Below are 18,111 nucleotides of genomic sequence, written 5' to 3' on the forward strand. Positions count from 1 at the left end.
TGAGTTATCCTCTTTTTTTGGGCTTTAGGAAAGGAAAATGTTTATTATCGTCTTTGAATGACTTTCAGTGGCTACAAACATATTTAAGTTGTGAAACTAATGTGTGTCTAGCTTCCTAGAGTGCAACAGCAGACCACAGAGTGTATTGGTTTCACAACCCAACAATCACAGCACTCGTCAAGTCAGCTGGGATGATGATGAATTGCAATGTGGTGGACTCAGATATCAATCTCACAGCGTTTTGTGTTGGACTGGCATGACCCTGCTTCCCATACCACAAGAATGCCAATTCCAGGGGGAATAATCCTACTTGGTATTCACTTAGAGCTCCGGAAGCAGCCATATGTTGTGTCTGTTCCTTCTACCACCTCCTGTGAGCTATTTCTATGCCCCCTTCCCTCATCCTTCCTACCAGCTAAGCAGCTGTGCAGATGTGGACACCTTGTCACAGTTTACTTCACACTCCTTACCATTTGTTTTTCTTTGAGCGCTTCAAGCTGAGTGAGAGTCTGCAAGTGATCCGTGTGTATATCCTCCCCCATGTGCTCTCTCAGATTTTCTGTGACAGCACCAGTTAAATAGAATGTGTGAAACAGATGAAGAGATCTGCGCTCTCCTTCCATCATTTGGCTCTTTTCATTTGCACTTAAAGTCCTCGTGCCCTGACCTTAACTTCTCACATCCAGAGTTCAATTGCAGAATTCTTAATCTTTTAATCTCACTCTGCATCCTCTCTCTTTCTATCCTTCTCCCTCTATCAACCTCTTTCTCCTTTTTGTAATTACAGGACATACTTATAGAGATTATGGTCATGTCATCTGCAGATCAGCTGCAAGCCATCGCCGAGTCCACTGCTGGACAGATGTATGATCAGAACACACAGACACGTAAGAGGAGTACCATCAGCCTAAAAAAAAGGAACTTTCTTTAAATTATCATTTTTTCAAGATAGGGCACATTTGTGTAGTTATTGCTATTATTTCTTTTGGTTAATATGACACTATAGTGAGCCAAAGACAACTGTTTAGACGTAACATTTTATTAAATCTCTTATCCACATGCAAAACTTAAAATTACTGTTTCCAAAACGTCTGTAACGATCCTTCGCTGCATTAGAAAACTTTGTACATATTGCTATAGACAGAAATCAGTATGTAAAGTGTGATGGATATGATATGTGACAGATTCATTTTACTGTTTGTGCTGCGCTCACAATTCAAAGCAATTAACCTGCCAATAGCAATGTCATCATAGTCAAAAAACTATGGCTCACATTCCAGCCCACTCAGACCAGCGTGTACAATCATCGTTCAGTTATTCTTACTGACATTGTGTGTGTTTATAGCTTACTGGGTATGTTTGCAGCTAGTTTTGTATACTTTGTTACTGACTGACAACCCTGATGTCATATATAATGTCACTGTCACTAATCTCACGCTCTCATAAAACCATACTTTTTTGTTGATTTTGTCAGAAAATCTGTTCGGGTCTCTGTGATCAGTAGCTCTTGTGCTTATATTGTCAAATATAAGCACATGGATTTTTCAAGAGTTTGCAGTGGTCAGTATTTTAAACATTTATCTATCAGCCACTCAGGTCATGGAAAAATACCTCCCCAGCACACAAACCTAAAATGTTTTCCATTCTCTGGCATCACTCAGGGGATGCTCTAAACATAAAGTGGAGCTGAGGTGGGGTTTTCTCCTATTTTTGTACTTAGACTTGGTGAAGTCTAAGTACTAGGAACCACAAATGTTTGTACAAAATTATTTGCTTATCTATTTAGAAAATGGTGAGTAATTTATATGAAAATATTGTTATCCTGTTGATTAAAAAAAAAAGAATAGGGAATTGATTTAAAGTTTGTGGAATGTATTTTCTGAGCATTATCTGTACCAAGTTTGATGACAAACCTCCCAACAGCCGCTGAAATGTTTCTCCCTTACACAAAGTGCCGATCAGTCAAATAATCCAGCACTGCTATTCTTTAAGCTATGTCGCCAACCACGACTGAAACTAAGATGCACGTTATGTGTGCATGTCTCTGCACTTCTGCAAGGGTTCATCTTGCAAAAGGACAACAATGTGCTTTTCAAATGCCAACTACAACACAGACTCCACTAAACTGCCCACAGACCAAAGCCTCTTTCTAAAAAAGCTATATAAACACGGATGTTTCCTGATGGCCAAACAAGTAACCATCCAATCCAAGTACTTTGAAAATATCACACTGGTATTCCTGTTGGATTTACAGCCCAATCATTCCTGTTTTAACCACAGTATTGCAGTAGCCCAGGGCATTGAGGGGAGACTAGATTTTACATGAATATCACCCCCACCCCCATGGCAAAAAAAAAACTGTCTGGCTTTCACCTGGTTTTCACTTCTGTTTTCACGGCTGGAGTTCAAAGGTCAAAACAAAATAAATGCTTTTGCGGACAAAGTTATGTGAGAAAACATCCTACACCTCCCACCAGCATTCACTTAAAACCTCAGAATGACTTGGCCACTTGTTGAATATTAGTTTTGCTTTCAGGAGGATACCTCTGTCCAGCATCACATTTTGCTACTTTAGGACAGGTAAAGACTCGTACTCCCCTTGAAGCTCTGGTTTCTAACACACCACTGAATACAAACATGAAGCAGAAATATGGACCACCACATAATAAATCTTCTGCTTTACTGTGCAGAATATCTCACTCCAAGTAACCATCTGATTTTATGCTTTTCTTCCTACCCACTAAAGGGCCGTTCATGTTGGGATTTTACTTGCTCAATTTGACTTAAATTGCAACGCTACAACAAAGCACAGGGTCTGCATTAACAGCTGTGAATATATGTCAATAGATATGAACATGTGGCTTTGTTTGGACTGGAGTTTGGCAATAGGGTGCCCTGTCTGAATTCTTGTGTATGATACAAGTGGATTACAGAGATCAGTTAGTACTAAAATAGTCCCTGTAGGCTGCTAGCGAGCACAGTAGATGTGTTCAATGTGTGCCCTTTAATCGTTTTCACTGTGACTTAGATAAAAATGTGTCCATTCTTTACAAAGCACCCACCCATTTCTGGCATAATCAGACACCCAAAACAATTAATTATTCACAGAAGATTTGCAGGAAGCTTCAACCAGTCTTTTTCTCCATAGCACCAAACTTCTTTCATCTAACCCTCATCATGTCCAAGCATTAAAAAGGAGGTGCAGCAGATCCGCCAAAGACCCCTGTCACTGTCAATTGCCATAGACGGATGTCACCCAGCAGCAGCGGCTTACTTCAAACACCAGCGTCTCATTAGTCGGTCCAGCAGCATACAGGCTCTCCGGCTTGTTGAAAGAGCGCTGGTAGTCGAATACGGTTCCACCAAAGTGGAACTTCCCTGGCCAGTCCACAGTCCACTCCCCAGTCAAGTAGTACTTCTTTTTCAGGGAGCGGACAGCCAGGTAGCTAGTGGAGACTTCCATTTCCTGAATGTGAATACTTCTAGCCCCAGCTGGAACTGTCACCATGGAGTAGTACTCTGGTTTCAAAAAGAGAAAGAACAACAGCCAACACTAAATCATTATTAGCTATTATTGCTGTTCTATAATCCTGTCATGTTTCATCCTGCTAACATCATCCAGATTTTACCATGGCTTAACCTCTTCTGAGGTGAGTCAGTCCATTATCCAGTGGAATTATGTGCATGTGTCTGTCTGTGGATTTAATTTTTTATCCTTGTTTCTTTGGTTAAGTCTTCTTTTGTATTGTAAAAATACTCAGTGTACGCCACCTAACATGTTCAGACACACTATTAACAAGGACAAACACAATCTTACCGTTAGCCCGGTGTTGCAGAGTGTACCGGCCTTTGAAGAACTTGCAAGTGGAGTTGTCTCCCTTACAAACTCCACAGGCATCCAGAGAGGCCTTAGAGCTAAGAACTTGGTCACAACCTACAGCCTAAACACACACACAAATGCATGTTTGCCATCAGTGTGAATGGAGCAAAATGAGCACGATAAGCTTGTTTCTTGAAGTGCATGTGTCAATAAAATAAACTCTCCAACTATCAACAAATCTATGCATCAAAGGGTGATAACTCAAGAAGAAAGACTACAAGATGAATATCACCTTGACTAGAGAAGCAGCGTTACTCTGAGGTGACAACAATTTTAAAACGCTTTCATAAAGAGCTCATAAATAAAGGAAAACAGAGAATACATTAAAATAGTGCAAAAGTGTCTTCCCAGTGCTAAGTAAGCCAAAGAAATTACTCCAAAAGATTTTTTTACCCTTTTTCCATTTACTCAATGCATTTGATGCAACTGCACATACTGATTATCTACAGACAACTGCACTGTCTTTTGATTCTGACACTAACTGTGCCTCTCATACAACCACTAGACAACAGAAAACATTCACTTTTGGAGTACAGTGAATCCACAGAGCTGATATACCTCACACACTCCATCAATGCAGACATCTTCTTTGTGGTCAGAGCAGGAAGTGCCATCTTTAACTTTGCTGGACATAGCAAAGAAGAAGTCATAGTCTTCTGCAATGCAGTACAGCTTGCAGATGTCTTCATCTGCACAGAGGAGAGGAAGAGAGGTATCATTAAGAATGATGGCATCACCTGTAAAATGCACAAACTGTTCTTCAAGTTTTATTGTCTGGTCAGTTTACAGCTGCAGAGGCTACTGACTCTGCAGGTATGCACTAAGACTGAAACACAAAAGACAGCAACTACGAATGCACCCAGGGGTATTCATATGGGGCTACAGGTTTATTTTGTAGTTCAGATCAGTTATCACAGACAAGTCTCTACAGCCGTCTTTGATTAAAATAAATGACGATGAAGGTGACTTGGCCCAAGGTCCCAGAAGGCAGTTCAGAATCTGTTCCTCTCTAGATCACCCCCCATTCATCTCCAGCTTAAACAGGCCTGGGACGACAGCCAAACACACGGCTCTCCTTCACTGCACTCTTTTTCCCTTGCTCTGTGTAACAAAGCTGGCCCGCAGGCTTCCTTTTTAAATCTATTCTCGGTGTGTCAGAGGGTGCAGGTGGCTACATGTCTTCCATGCACATTACACACAGTGATAGTTTCCTTCAGCTTATTGGCCCTAATCATTGCAGCAGTAAATAGAGGTTGGCATTACAGAAACTCTTTTTAAAAGAGTTTTGGGGAAGCAGAGCGGGTGCAGAATATAAAAGATCTAGAGAATTAAGACAAGCAAACCTGCCCTGAACAATCTGCAATTCTCTGTATATTTAAAAGCTCTGTGGCCTTTAGCCAATGAATATAATGTGCCAAGAATACAGTAAATCACTGTATTTACTCATAATCCACAAGATCTACTGTGTATTTTGTATTTTGTGTCATTTACTTGTGGGGATTGTAAGTAACTGACCACCTACCATCCACTTTGGTGTAGGGTTTCCACTTATAATACCAGCCCCTGAAGGGCTTGCTGTTGTACTCAGCGCACTGTTGGGCACGGAAATCCACAGCATTGGGAGGGCATGGACGAATATTACACAGCTGGTTGAGACGGCTGGGGCCTGAGCAAAACTTGCCATTGTTCTGTGGCCTGGGTAGAAGACGAGATAAGACAGAGAAAAGGGAGAGGAATTACAGGGAAGGTAGATTTGTTTAAGTGCTACAGGACCTTTGGCAATATATCAACAGCACTAACGTGCCAGAGCAGTTCACGGGAGAGACAGCTGGTCAGTGGAAAAGATCCACCCAAATTTTTTCTTTTCAACACTTCTAGTTCTCGTTCTATTCATATAACTTTTTCAATGAAATCCCTGTACACCTGTGAGAAAGCTGTAAAAGCCATCTTGCAGAAGCAATAATGATTAACATGCAAATGGAGTACATAAAAAAGTCTGTACATTTAAAAGTAAAAGACTATACAATAAATGAATGGTCATTTCTTGTAGTCGAGGAGTTGGATGGGAGATAAATGGTCAGGTGTAAAGACCTTAGCTACTTTAACAAAGGCCAAATTCTTATCGTCAGATGTCCATCAGATTATTCCTGGAAGTATTTGGCACAAACCATGAACCAGGGAAAGGGTGTTGTCCTGGAACAGGTCTGGTACATTGTGACTTCGACTTGCAACTGATAGTATTTCAAGGATCTCTTATTAATGTCTTATTAGGGTCTAGCTGAATAATTTAGGGTGCCTTACATGGTATACTGGTATAATAGATAGCACAATATAAAGATACTGTTAACAGCCCTATGTGGTTTTAAATTGGCCGTAGGTGTGAATAGTTGCCTGTCTCTCTGCTTTAGCCCTGGAATAGACCAGTGGGTTTCTCACAGTGAAACCTGCCTCTCATCCACTGTCAGCTGCAATAAGCTCAAGTCCCCGTGACCATGGGTGGGAAAGTAGTTAATAAAATAGTTGGCTGGATGGACCTTCGGAAATCCTGCAGAGTCCTCGACTCAAATGTATCCAAGCTGTTTGGCAGGACGTGAAGGACCAGCAGCACATTAGGCAAAAGTTTTTGTTGCTCAGCATATACCTCAACATATATCACACAATACACATATCTGTCTATTTTAATGTGTGTATTTAAAATATTTTAAAAAGTGTAACATTTATTTATCTTTGAAAAACATCAAGCTAGATATTTACCCATTCTAAATGGTAAATTTCACCAACTGGCTGCTGCCTGCAGCTTCAAGTTTATATCATCAAAAACATGCAGATTTTGTCAGTGATCTCTCTCAGCAAACGGTCAAAAATTCATACTAGCCCATAAAACTCGTCCTTTAAGCTTTGGAAGTTATTTATCCAAGTACTGAATCATTTAACTGAATAAAGTGGGATTTTTAACGCTACTTCATCACATCATAAGTCACATGCTTACAAGCTATGCTGAATCAACAATTTATATACCACATGAATAAAATCAACAGCTGATAAAAAGGAAGTGGCGCTTTAATGTGTCACCAAAATGATCAAACCAGTCACCACTTATTAGAAAACACAACCAGACTCTTGACATTAAGTGAACATCAAGATGCCATGTCAGACTTCCCAGGCTCTCTAAACCCATGCCAGGCATTCCAACACAACCACCAACAGAGAAAATTGAGTTTAGCTGTTTACAGAAGTGCGCACGCAGACACACACATACATACAGAGACTGGAGAACCATGCTGATCAAACACGTCTAATAAAAACAGTTCACTAAGTGTGACAATATAATGAAACACTTTGGCAATGGAACACAAACAGTGCCTAATAGAAACAGTAAACACCACAGGAAAAACTAGGTGTATATTTCTTTCGAGTTTTCTGCAGCAAATGAAAATGTCTGTGTATAATGGATGTCAGCAAACAAGACAAGCAGATATCTGTTCTGCCCTGGACTCAATCACAGAATGACTTAGCTGCCAAGACTGATGGAACTCCATTCAAGGTGTGCCTGTGTATATGTGTGAATTTGCTGTGTGCCAAGCATGCATCCCTTGGTGAGAGGGGGATTTGGCACAGGTTTTGCACTCCTGATCTTATTAAGACTTAGCAGCAGACAAATGCAGCCCATATGGTAATGTGCTTACGGCAGGCCAGCGGGGGTTTACGGTGTATACTCCATCAGTCAAGGTCTCATGATCTGAGAATCACATAAGATGGGCTGTTTACTCGAGAAGGGAGTTGAATGCACTTCATAGACTTTGTACAAGTGGCCCCTAAGTTTCACAGCACTCTTTGTCTCTCTTCCTTTTCTCTTTATCATTCTTTCCTCTCCTATCTGGATGATCCAGTATCATTGCAACTGTAAATTTACTTCTAACAACAAGACAGAAACCAGATACAACAAGCCCCAATGCAGGGTCCTTATGACCCTGAAGGGTGTTTAAATGTCCCAGTAGCCTACTAAATCTGCCCAAAGACAGAAGCCGAAACCCCTGTAGTTCAGAGGTCACTATGTCTAGTCTTGTCATCTTTCTGAGTCAACTGCTCCCTCCCTGTCCCTCACAGGACTTCCCTTTCTGCAGTTCACATAAAAAATAGATCCACATTCTGCTGCTGTGACCCCTTTACAAGTCCACTGGGAGATTCCAACCAAACAATGGTCTAAGTACCATCATTCCCTAATCGTGTACCCTGTTGAAATGGGGTGTGCCAAAAAAATGCTCCTTATAAAACCAGGTCAAGATCATGAACCTAATCTCCCAGGCTTTTTGCTAAGGATTAGGATCTTTGATCTGGCAGGTGGTCTACAGGGAATGAAAGAGCAAGGACAGAGATGGAGTGAGGAAAAGAGGGAGGCAAGGGGAGAAGATTCATTTTCCATTTTGGAGCTACTCCTAGAAGGGAAGGCTTTAGTCGGCTGATCGGAAGCCTTGTACAAGCCTGAGCAAAACATACGTGCTTACCTTATAAAATGAATGAGTTTGTGCAGAATCAAATTATTTTAGGATCTGTTCCTGCTGACTGAGGATTCTGTAGCAAGGCAAAGGTTACAAGTGTCAGGGATATTTTCACAAGTTTTTAGTAGCACACCCCCAGACTATCCAGACGGTTCAGTTTAGGGGTAAAGATGATAACAGACACAGGCACTCCAATTCAGGCTAATCCTTCTTGTTCTGCCCAGATTAAGAGCAGAGGGGCCAAAATAATCACAGAGATTACTGGGGACAAACACACTCTGAATATCATGAGTCATGGAGTAAAATGTGACTCAGGGGTACACACTGCTGTTGGGATCAGGCTTGGGTCTGTCTGAATGGCTGAATTCTTTCAGCTGAGGATGGCGATGCATGTGAAACAGTGCTTTATACAGACAACCACAGCCTATTTACATTTAAGGAGTTCTGACAACTAATTGTGTTTATTCTGATAATGATATCATTACATTTCATTAATGGATTTAATGTTTAGCCTTCAACATCTTTCCATCCCCTCTCTGTTTGTCTGACCCCGTAACTCAACGGTTGGTAGCATCAATCCATTATTTTCAGCAGCTTCTCCTACAATGCTTTGCTTAGTTCTACAAGAATGATAAATGAACTTGGCAGATAACCTGACCCTTTTCGGTCTGCCAGTCATGGTGTATAATGTGTATCATATGAGAAGCAGCCTGTCTCTTTGATCCCTCGCAGGGATTAGGAGACGAGTCGGCTGTGATGGACAGAACAGACACATTGGTGACTGCCTGCTGTTAAGTAAGCAGTGATGAAGCCGGATGAGTAAATAAGACACTGTGTAACTCTGTGAATATCTTAATGGACTCCATAATAGAGTTGATATAATGAAATGGGTCAATGGAAAAAAATAAATAAATACATTTTTAAGGAATCATTTGAACACTCGGCTTAAAATTTGTGACATTTAAAATGAAGGCAAAAAAATGTAGTCAGATCGTTTTGATAGAACTGCAAAAATCAAAAATGCAACTTAAACTAGAAACTGATTGTGACAATGTAGTGGAAATCACTGTTTGCGGTTTACTCTGGAGATCATACTGCACAATGAGACATGCAGCACCGTACAGAAAGTTCAGTCCATTTCATTGATTCTTATTTATTATACATCAGCATCACAATACCAAAACAGGTACCATTTCTCCTTGCAGACAACTAGAAAAGTCTAATTGCATATTATTTCTATTTCCAAGTTTGGAAAAACATGATAACTTAATGCTGTTTACAGAGAAAAAGAATGAGACAATACAATGCATTTATCTGGCTTTGTGTGATTTCAGACACCAAACCACCTATTTCAAATGTTATCAGCTTATTAAATCACAATTGTTAACTGTAATCAGTTCTATAAATTCGAATTGTAAGTGCCTCTTTCTACTCACTAGGACTGCACAAGGTGCATATTACCTTACCCTGATTATAGAGGCCTCTTCTACCTTATCACACTGGTAACATTAAGCTTTGTAATGTAAGTAAAGGGTTGAAAGGTTGTATTTTAACATTAAATATGAGTTCTTCCTTACCCTAAACAAGTACTTTTGTTGCTGCTGTAAGTCAAATTAACTCCAATTACAGGTTCACATGCTACAGTGATATTAACTTGGTTTGTTTTTGTTTTTTCAAGTGAAATAGAAGTTGAAGTTGTGTGAATCCTAATACACAAGGGTAATAGCACTGGTTAGAGGGTGAAAATGTGTAACTTGAAAGGGTTTTATATTGCAACGGAAGGGCAGTTAGTTAGAAAAGTTAGAAATACTTAGACTTATGGTAAGAAATACAAGTAGTGATACTATGTGTGACATAGTCCAAGTCTTATACAGAGGTGCACATAAGTGGTGCGCAGGTGCGTCCAGAAAATCTTATGAACGCAAACGCGTACATAAGATTTTCTGGAGGAGGACAGACATTTGTTTAGAACTCTTAAAGATGTCGAAGAAGCAAGCTCCTTTAAGCAAGTATTCTGGTGTTCCTCCACCTCCAAAGAAATGTCAGAAGGAGTCCGAACCGCAAAAGAAGCACGTATTCTCGGAAAAGTGGTTGCAGGAGGTGAGCTGGCTTCAAACAAATGATGAATGCACAGAGATGTGGTGCAGAATATGCAGTGAAAATCCCACTCTGGCAGACAAAAACAGTGCCTTTTATATGAATGCGAACTTCTTCGCGTCTTTTATTTTGACAGCGAATGCGCACCTGCAGACCACTTATGTGCACCCCTGTGTGTGTGTGTGTGTGTGTGTGTGTGTGTGTGTGTGTGTGTATATATATATATATATATATATATATATATATATATATATATATATATATATATATATATATTAGGGGTGCAACGATATTCGTATCGATATTGAACCGTTCGATACAGTGCTTTCGGTTCGGTACGCATATGTATCGAACAATACAACATTTGTAATTTATTTTATCAATTTTCCTTCTGACGATGCTGTCTGTGTTGAGCGCTCAGTGAATCTGTGTTCGACTACTCCGCCTAGGCTGCACTGTCCAGCGCAGATCCACTGAGCGCTCAACACAGACAGCATAGTCAGAAGGAAGAGCGCAGGGCAAGCTAGCGAGACAGAAGTTAAGCTCTCCTTTTAACATGGACCTCCCCCACTCTCATTCAGATCTGGCGTTTGGAATTATTTTGGTTTTCATGTGACGTATGACCCTGAAGGTAAGCGAGTCATGGACTAAAGTAAAACAGTATGTTGGATGTGCCACGCAATGCTCAATTACATTGGTGTGAACTAGTGTGTTAGCGCAGTTAGCTCGTTAACGTGTTGGCCGTCTAGCCCCATGCACGGAGCGATCGGCGGTAGCTCGTTAACGGAGATTTGCCGTGTTGTGGCGTTAACGTCATTTCAACGAGATTAACCTGAAAGCACTAGTGGGAACACAACGAATATGACTGCACATTTACGCCGACATCATCCTAGTGCAAAGACAAGTGGAAGCAGACAAAAAAAAGCAAGCATGCTACTAACTTTAGCCGAGTCATTTAGACAGCTGTTAGCACATGATTCTCCTTATGCTGCTGAGAATATAGCCCAGAAGAAGCGGATAGTATAGCTTTTATTTTGGAAAGAGCCATTTCTCTGTAATAAACTCTCTTTTCCAAAGATGAGTGATTCCTCAATCAGATACAGGGCTTGCAATATCGCTAGCCCGACGTCCTGGAGCTAGCGATTTTTTCAGTCGGGCTACCAAAATCTATCTCTTCCCTGCCCATCGGGCTATTGTAGGAAAAATATATGTCAATGCTTTTGCATTCTTTCGGAAATGTAGCTGGGTAATTATGTCATTGGCATCGGTGAGCCACTGTCAATATGTGACATATTGAAGTCACGTTTGAATTTGCGCTTGTTTTTTTGCTTTCACTTTGCAATTGTGCGAACTGTGTATAGAGAGCGACAGCACTGATCTGTGAGTGATGATAATTTGTGCACCAATTCCTCTGACATCGTTTTATCAATCGTTAGCTTACTATGCAAACATGACAAGTGAAATCTCCCGCAGCAAGCTTAAACATGTGAGAGGTTGATCGCGCAGAGAATCGCTGAGCTTATGTGAGTGCGTGTGTAAAAGCATTTTAGTTCTGCTGAGCCAAATAAGACAGGTCAGGGTGAAGAAGTGACAGCCAAAGAAAAGCTTACCACAAAACGGAGAAGTTATGACAAATCAGACTATAAGGCAAAAAGAAAGTGCAGCTTTATGGTTTCATGGACAAAATAATTTCTGTGGCTGCAATATGATGAGCTAAATAACCAGGGCTGCACATAAGTGGTCCGCAGGTGTGCATTCGCTGTCAAAATAAAAAACACGCACAAGGGTTAGGGTTAAATTTAAAAACTGTACTTTTGAGTTAAAATATATATTTATAATTTTAATAAATGACAAATTAAAAATGCTTGAACATTTTTTTGTATCGAAAAAATATCGAACCGTGACACCAAAGTATCGAACCGAACCGAACCGTGAATTTTGTGTATCGTTGCACCCCTAATATATATATATATATATATATATATATATATATACACACACACATATATACACACTTGCAATCCTCTGCTCCAAAGGCAGAGGATTGCAAGTTCGATTCCTGCCTGGGGCGTCTGTATCCAGTAAGGGTCCTAAGGGCTAGACCCCCAGGCTAGACCCCCCATGCTAAGCGAGCCTACCGCGGATATGAGCGAGACAGATAAATATGGAGGCATGCCGGCTCAGACGTCGCCCGGATCAACAAGGTCCGCGTCAGGTGTTGAGGAACCAGGGCACACTGACGAGAAGTGGGCTACTGGAACAAGAAGGCATCGGTGGGCAAGACACGAAAACAGGGCGTTGTTGGTTGGAATGGTCTGCTCGATGATGTTAATGCTCTTCAAAAAAAAGCAATTCGAATCATCCACAATGCAGGTTATAGGGAACATACAAACTCACTATTTTTGCAGTCTGAAATATTGAAAATTGACGATATAGTGAAATTCCAAACAGCACAAATTCTATTCAAAGCAAAAAATAAAGAACTGCCAGGTAATATTCAGAGTATGTTTTTTTTGAAAGAAGGAAGTTATAATTTAAGGGGTTTTTGTAACTTCAAAACAATGAAGGTACGTACTACAAGAAAAGGCTTTTGTGTTTCTGTTCATGGAGTGAAACTATGGAACAAACTGAATATGGAATTAAAGCAATGTCCAAACATAAAACTGTTCAAAAAGAGTTATAAAAATATGATCTTCTCGATCTATAAAGAAAAGGAAAATATTTAAATTAAGTGAATGTCTCTATTTAAAAACAAACAAACAAACAAAAAATTCATGATGTGATATTATAGTATATAGTATATCAGAAATCTGTTCACTATTTTTATTACAAATTATATCAGTAAGGAAGCTGACTAAATATTCACTGATAATTTATGGCAAAGGGGTGGGATTAAATAAGTGTATACTTCTTCCCACTCCCTTTCAACATGTAAATTAATCAGAATGGTTTTTTGTATGTAATTTGTATAGTATTTTTTTTCTCTCTTATTTCTTTTCTAAATGTACTTGTATATTGTTCACATGTTGAAATAAATTACCAATCAATCAATCAATCAATCAATGCAGCACTACGGATGATACCTACAGCCACGCTTACCGAGACTAACAAGCTGATCTACAATACGGCAGCAGTGATCAGTGAGATGCTTGGCTATAAGTTGAACAGCCACAAGGAGCAGTACCCTCCATGGAGAAGGAGGCTAGAGGGCAAGATCACAGTAGCACGGAGGGAGGTTAGCCAACTATGGGAGTTGCAGAATGGTGCGACAAAGAAGGCGCCTATAAAGTACAGCAAGCTGTCCATACCTGAGGACTTGGAAACTGCCAAGCAAAGACTCACAGCCTTGGCCAGCCGCTTGAAAACGTAATCGGATCTAATATATATATATATATATATATATATATATATATATATATATATATATATATATATATATATATTTATGTTGTGCTGTTGTAACATGAATTAAGTCAATGTCTATGACTAAATTAAACTTTATTGGATTTTTCAGGTCAGCCTGTTAATTGGGCTGACAGTGACTCAGTCCAGGCTCTTATGCATTCGGCTGACAACCGTGGCAATCGTGTGAATAGCTACAAGAGAAAAAAAGCCGACATTATGAAGTCATTTAGACATTCAAGTCACACATATACACTTCGCATGGCTACAAGACATATGAAGGCAGCTGTATTTAAAAGGGCAACTGTGTCCCTGTCATGACAAAAACATTTCCCTGCACTTAAACACTCAGAAACTCATGCATGCTTATCAGTTCTATGTTGCAAAGCTGCTTCTTTTTGTTGTCAGTTCTTCCTCTTTTTATGTAGTATTAGGAAAACTTGAGATTCAGTCAATGGCTTGAAAAAAATAGAAATAAAATACTGAAGGCGTTATCTAAGAATCTGTCGGCTAATTGGCTGTGGCTCCAATAGATGAAGATGATTATTATTATTATTTTAATTGAGTCAACCATTCTCTGAGGTGTGTGAAGCAAACAGCAAAACCTCTTTAAACATAAGATAAACTTGCTAAAGAATGGTCACCATGGGATCACTTCTGATTTATGGAGTAAACACATGACACTGTAAAGGATGAAAAGAAGATTAAATGAATAATCACAAAATTAATCACCTTCGCAAGTATCCCATTGTAACCATGCTACAGAACCAGCGTGGGGGCAGGTGTTTAACCGTCTGCAGGCTGAGTCAATCACTTGCCACATTGCTTGATTGTAGCATAGTAATAGAACAACGGCAGTAAATCTGTATTTTATGGAAGCGAAATAAAGGTTTAAAAGATCTAGTAAATCTTTACGTGTTCGAGGGATAATTAATGAGAGATTGCGTGTTTGTGGTGAAATACAACATTAACACTGGAAAATTGTCAAGCTTGTAATGACATGAACAGAGTGCTTTGCTAACAAAGAGATATGCACTGTGGGATCTGGGTCTACAGAATTATGTAGAATTATATTTGTCTGAGTGAGCAGCAATGGGGGACGTTTGCTGACTATCTTGGCAGCTTTCAGAGAAAAGAGCATGCCATCAGGAGGTGTTCCTTGTCTGGAGCATGTGGAGAGATAGTCTGTCCGTCTGGACTGTCAGCCTGACTGATGAGAGCAGTTATCAGCACATGTGTGTGTGTGTGCACGAACAGAATGTGCGTACATAACTGTGCTGACAGCTACCTGGCAGCCAGCACTTTCAGGTGTTCAAAAAAAACGTAGAATACAAGGCCTTCAAGAATTACTTTCTGGCCCAAACTGCACCTCAGATTTGCACTGTGGAAGCAGCTGCGTGACAACATGAATCATTTTGTCAACTGTTTGCCTAGTTAATCTTATCGAAAGCATTAAAATAGAGGTGATGAATTAGATTAGGTTTTGCAAGTGTGTGCAAGTGTATGTATACCTTGGGCTGGTGCAGGAGCGCTCTCTGTACATGACACCTCCACCGCAAGTTCTGGAGCAGTCAGACCACTGAGACCAGGCTGACCACTGGCCGTGCACTGCTCTAGGACCATGCTCTCCATACTTAACACACTGACCTCTCCGACACCACTGAAGAAAAGAGTAGGAAGGAAATGAAAGAGAAGACAACAACAGAAATAGCATTCTTATCAGTACTTGAGTGTTGGCCCTGGCATCTCGCCTCTGTTTCCTGGTCTGGAGAAATGCCCAGCACCACACCTGGACATAGAGACTCTCTATCTACAGCCAAAATGCACACATACACATGCACATCTATTGTGCAGCAGACCTGGGTTGATCCAAGCCAAACCCTGCACTCACACACATCACCGCCTTTCACTCTTTCTAAATATCATGTTTCTGTGTGTACAAATCAACTCAATCCATTTGGGAGAGTAGTGTCCAAAATGTGCACCCATGCATGTACGAGGAGCATCGATGGTTACTTTGTCTGATTTATTTAATTATCTATGATCAAAGAAGTATTCAAATAAAATAAAAAAATGCAGTTTGAGCTGTCATCAGTTTGAGCTTAAAGTAAATCCTTGCATCTTTTTAAAGCTCTTTTAGGATTTTTTTTCTAAGATGAAAGGATTTCGTTTGACTCAATAAAATGCTAATTATTAGGATGCTAAGCAGGAGAATAACATTCTGACTGCTGTGATCTTTCATATAAATAAGGAGACCATTCCTCACCATGTCAGGGCCACAAGTGGTACCTTCTGCAGCAGGCATGAACTTGGTCTCACACCGATGCCCTGTGCGATGACACCACAATGACTTGCAAATGTCCTGTCGAATGAGACACGCAAAGAATGAGACATCCATCAAACATGGTGTTTGCTGATGTTATTATCCGTGGCATCTTTTGGTTAAGAGTTCCTTTCCTTTTTCTCTTCCCTCTACCTGATTTTTGCCAGGACCACCATCACTTTGCTTGATAAGCCCCCACTGCCTCTGACAGACTTCTCCACAGTGCTTCTGTGTCGAGACTAATCATTGAACTTCTTTAATGAAACCGGCTATAATTGTATGTGTCATCTGACCCAACAATACAGAGACAGAGCAAGTGAGTGAGCACAGAGGGAGAGCTGGGGTCGAGAGACAGGCGGCAGAATCTGGCAACTGGCCCAACTGCAACTGGCAACGAGAATGGAATCAGAAAGGAGGGAGTGAGGAAGCAGGACAGACAGCTCCCTGGTGTGTTCAAGACTTAACCTTATGCAGATCTACTTCACTGACATAGAGCAGGTGGGTGACCACTATGGCATCATGCTGAAAGTCCTTGTACATGATAATGTCAGGGTCAAGAAAAAAGAGTGAAAAGTGTGAATGGAACCCTCAAATCCACTGTTAATCAGCATGCAGGTTAATATACCACCTGCCAACTCCTACACAGGTCTAAGAAATGCAAATATAGTATTTGATCTTTTATTATGGAAACATAGGAGGAATCTGGGGAAGTCGTGAACAGCCAAGGCGTCGTCATGTGGGCTAATGCCATATATACGACTTGGCAAAGTCAATTTCCCAGCAATTACAGCCATGCAAGAAGAAAAGCTTGAGGCATTTTAAATAAAATTTACATGTGAATCAACATCACTGAATGCACCTAGCATAAAGCCTTATACCAAAACAACAAGGGTTTGATGCAGACTGGGGTGGTGGTATAGGGACCCATTCAAATGATGGAATGCATTTTAATGAAGGTCAAATGTGTGTGTGTGGGGGGGGGTTAAGGTTGCTGATGTAAAGATTGTGCTAGTTAATAAAGTGCCAGTTTAGCACTGGATCATTAAGTCTGTAAAGCAGATAAATTCCAGCTCCTATATGGTCCAGGGGTGCCCCCTTCTCACTACAAGGAACTGTAGCGATTCTCAGTGTTGGCAAAGAAACATGTGAAAAGTAAATGATTAAGGACTGTTGGTCCATGTAGAAATACAACCATGGTTAACACTTCTTTCTTTAGTGTAAGGAACTGTTGTTTGTTTCCTGGTCTGGGCTGTTATCAAATGAAAGATATAATAAATCACAATCGTTAAAGCCAGAAAAAATATGTTGTTGTTTTTTAATTCCCCCAGTAACTCAGCATCGTGTGCACCGCATGTTACAACTGTTTTTGCAGTTGCAACATGTTGGGGGAAAAAAAGGAAATGGAGATCGAATAATTCTGACAAATTAGGTGATTACTTTACCTTGACGAAATCAAGACTGCATAGTTTGGCTTTGGAGCCAAACTGCCATTTGCACTGTGTGTCTGCTCCATAAAGCTGCCCGGGAAGCTCTTCGGGATACTTGTACTGACCGATCTGCTTGGGTTCATCCACTAAACAGGATGCCTGGGCTGTTCTGGTGAACACAGAACAGTACCTGTGTCAGTAAGGAGGAAAGCCAAATGCATGACTGGTAATTTTAACAATCTGCATTAACTGGGCTTACCCAAGAAAGCGGCTAAGGTACTGCCGACTGCAGGTGGACCAGGAAAAGACTCCATTGTTACCAGCGAGAGTAGGAGACATAATGTTACCCTCAGTCTTACGGCAAGGGTTTCCCTCCCCATCATGGATCATACCAAAACTACAGAAAATGAAGATAAGAGACTTCAGTCGCAATGAGATATACGGTAAATACATGGACTTGCATGTATTGTAAGCTGTTTGTGA

The 18,111-nt window shown here is 40.5% G+C and overlaps 1 protein-coding gene across 2 annotated transcripts in view; it reads right to left on the minus strand.

Moving 5' to 3' along the window:
* Nucleotides 1–18,111, minus strand: part of adamts18 (ADAM metallopeptidase with thrombospondin type 1 motif, 18) — a 55,254-nt gene that overhangs the window by 16,574 nt on the left and 20,569 nt on the right. For both annotated transcript variants that reach the window (XM_085351726.1, XM_085351719.1), the window contains 8 exons: nt 17,888–18,025; nt 17,644–17,797; nt 16,145–16,240; nt 15,390–15,538; nt 5,403–5,575; nt 4,439–4,569; nt 3,818–3,941; nt 3,275–3,519 (listed from right to left, as the gene is read on the minus strand). In XM_085351726.1, coding sequence (XP_085207852.1) covers nt 3,275–3,519; nt 3,818–3,941; nt 4,439–4,569; nt 5,403–5,575; nt 15,390–15,538; nt 16,145–16,240; nt 17,644–17,797; nt 17,888–18,025 — 1,210 coding nt within the window. The remainder of the gene's footprint in view (nt 1–3,274; nt 3,520–3,817; nt 3,942–4,438; nt 4,570–5,402; nt 5,576–15,389; nt 15,539–16,144; nt 16,241–17,643; nt 17,798–17,887; nt 18,026–18,111) is intronic.

Source organism: Diplotaxodon limnothrissa, linkage group LG1, assembly GCF_057381915.1.
Source record: "Diplotaxodon limnothrissa isolate DT_005_m linkage group LG1, D_limnothrissa_male_GT1.1, whole genome shotgun sequence".
NCBI classification, from domain to species: domain Eukaryota; kingdom Metazoa; phylum Chordata; class Actinopteri; order Cichliformes; family Cichlidae; genus Diplotaxodon; species Diplotaxodon limnothrissa.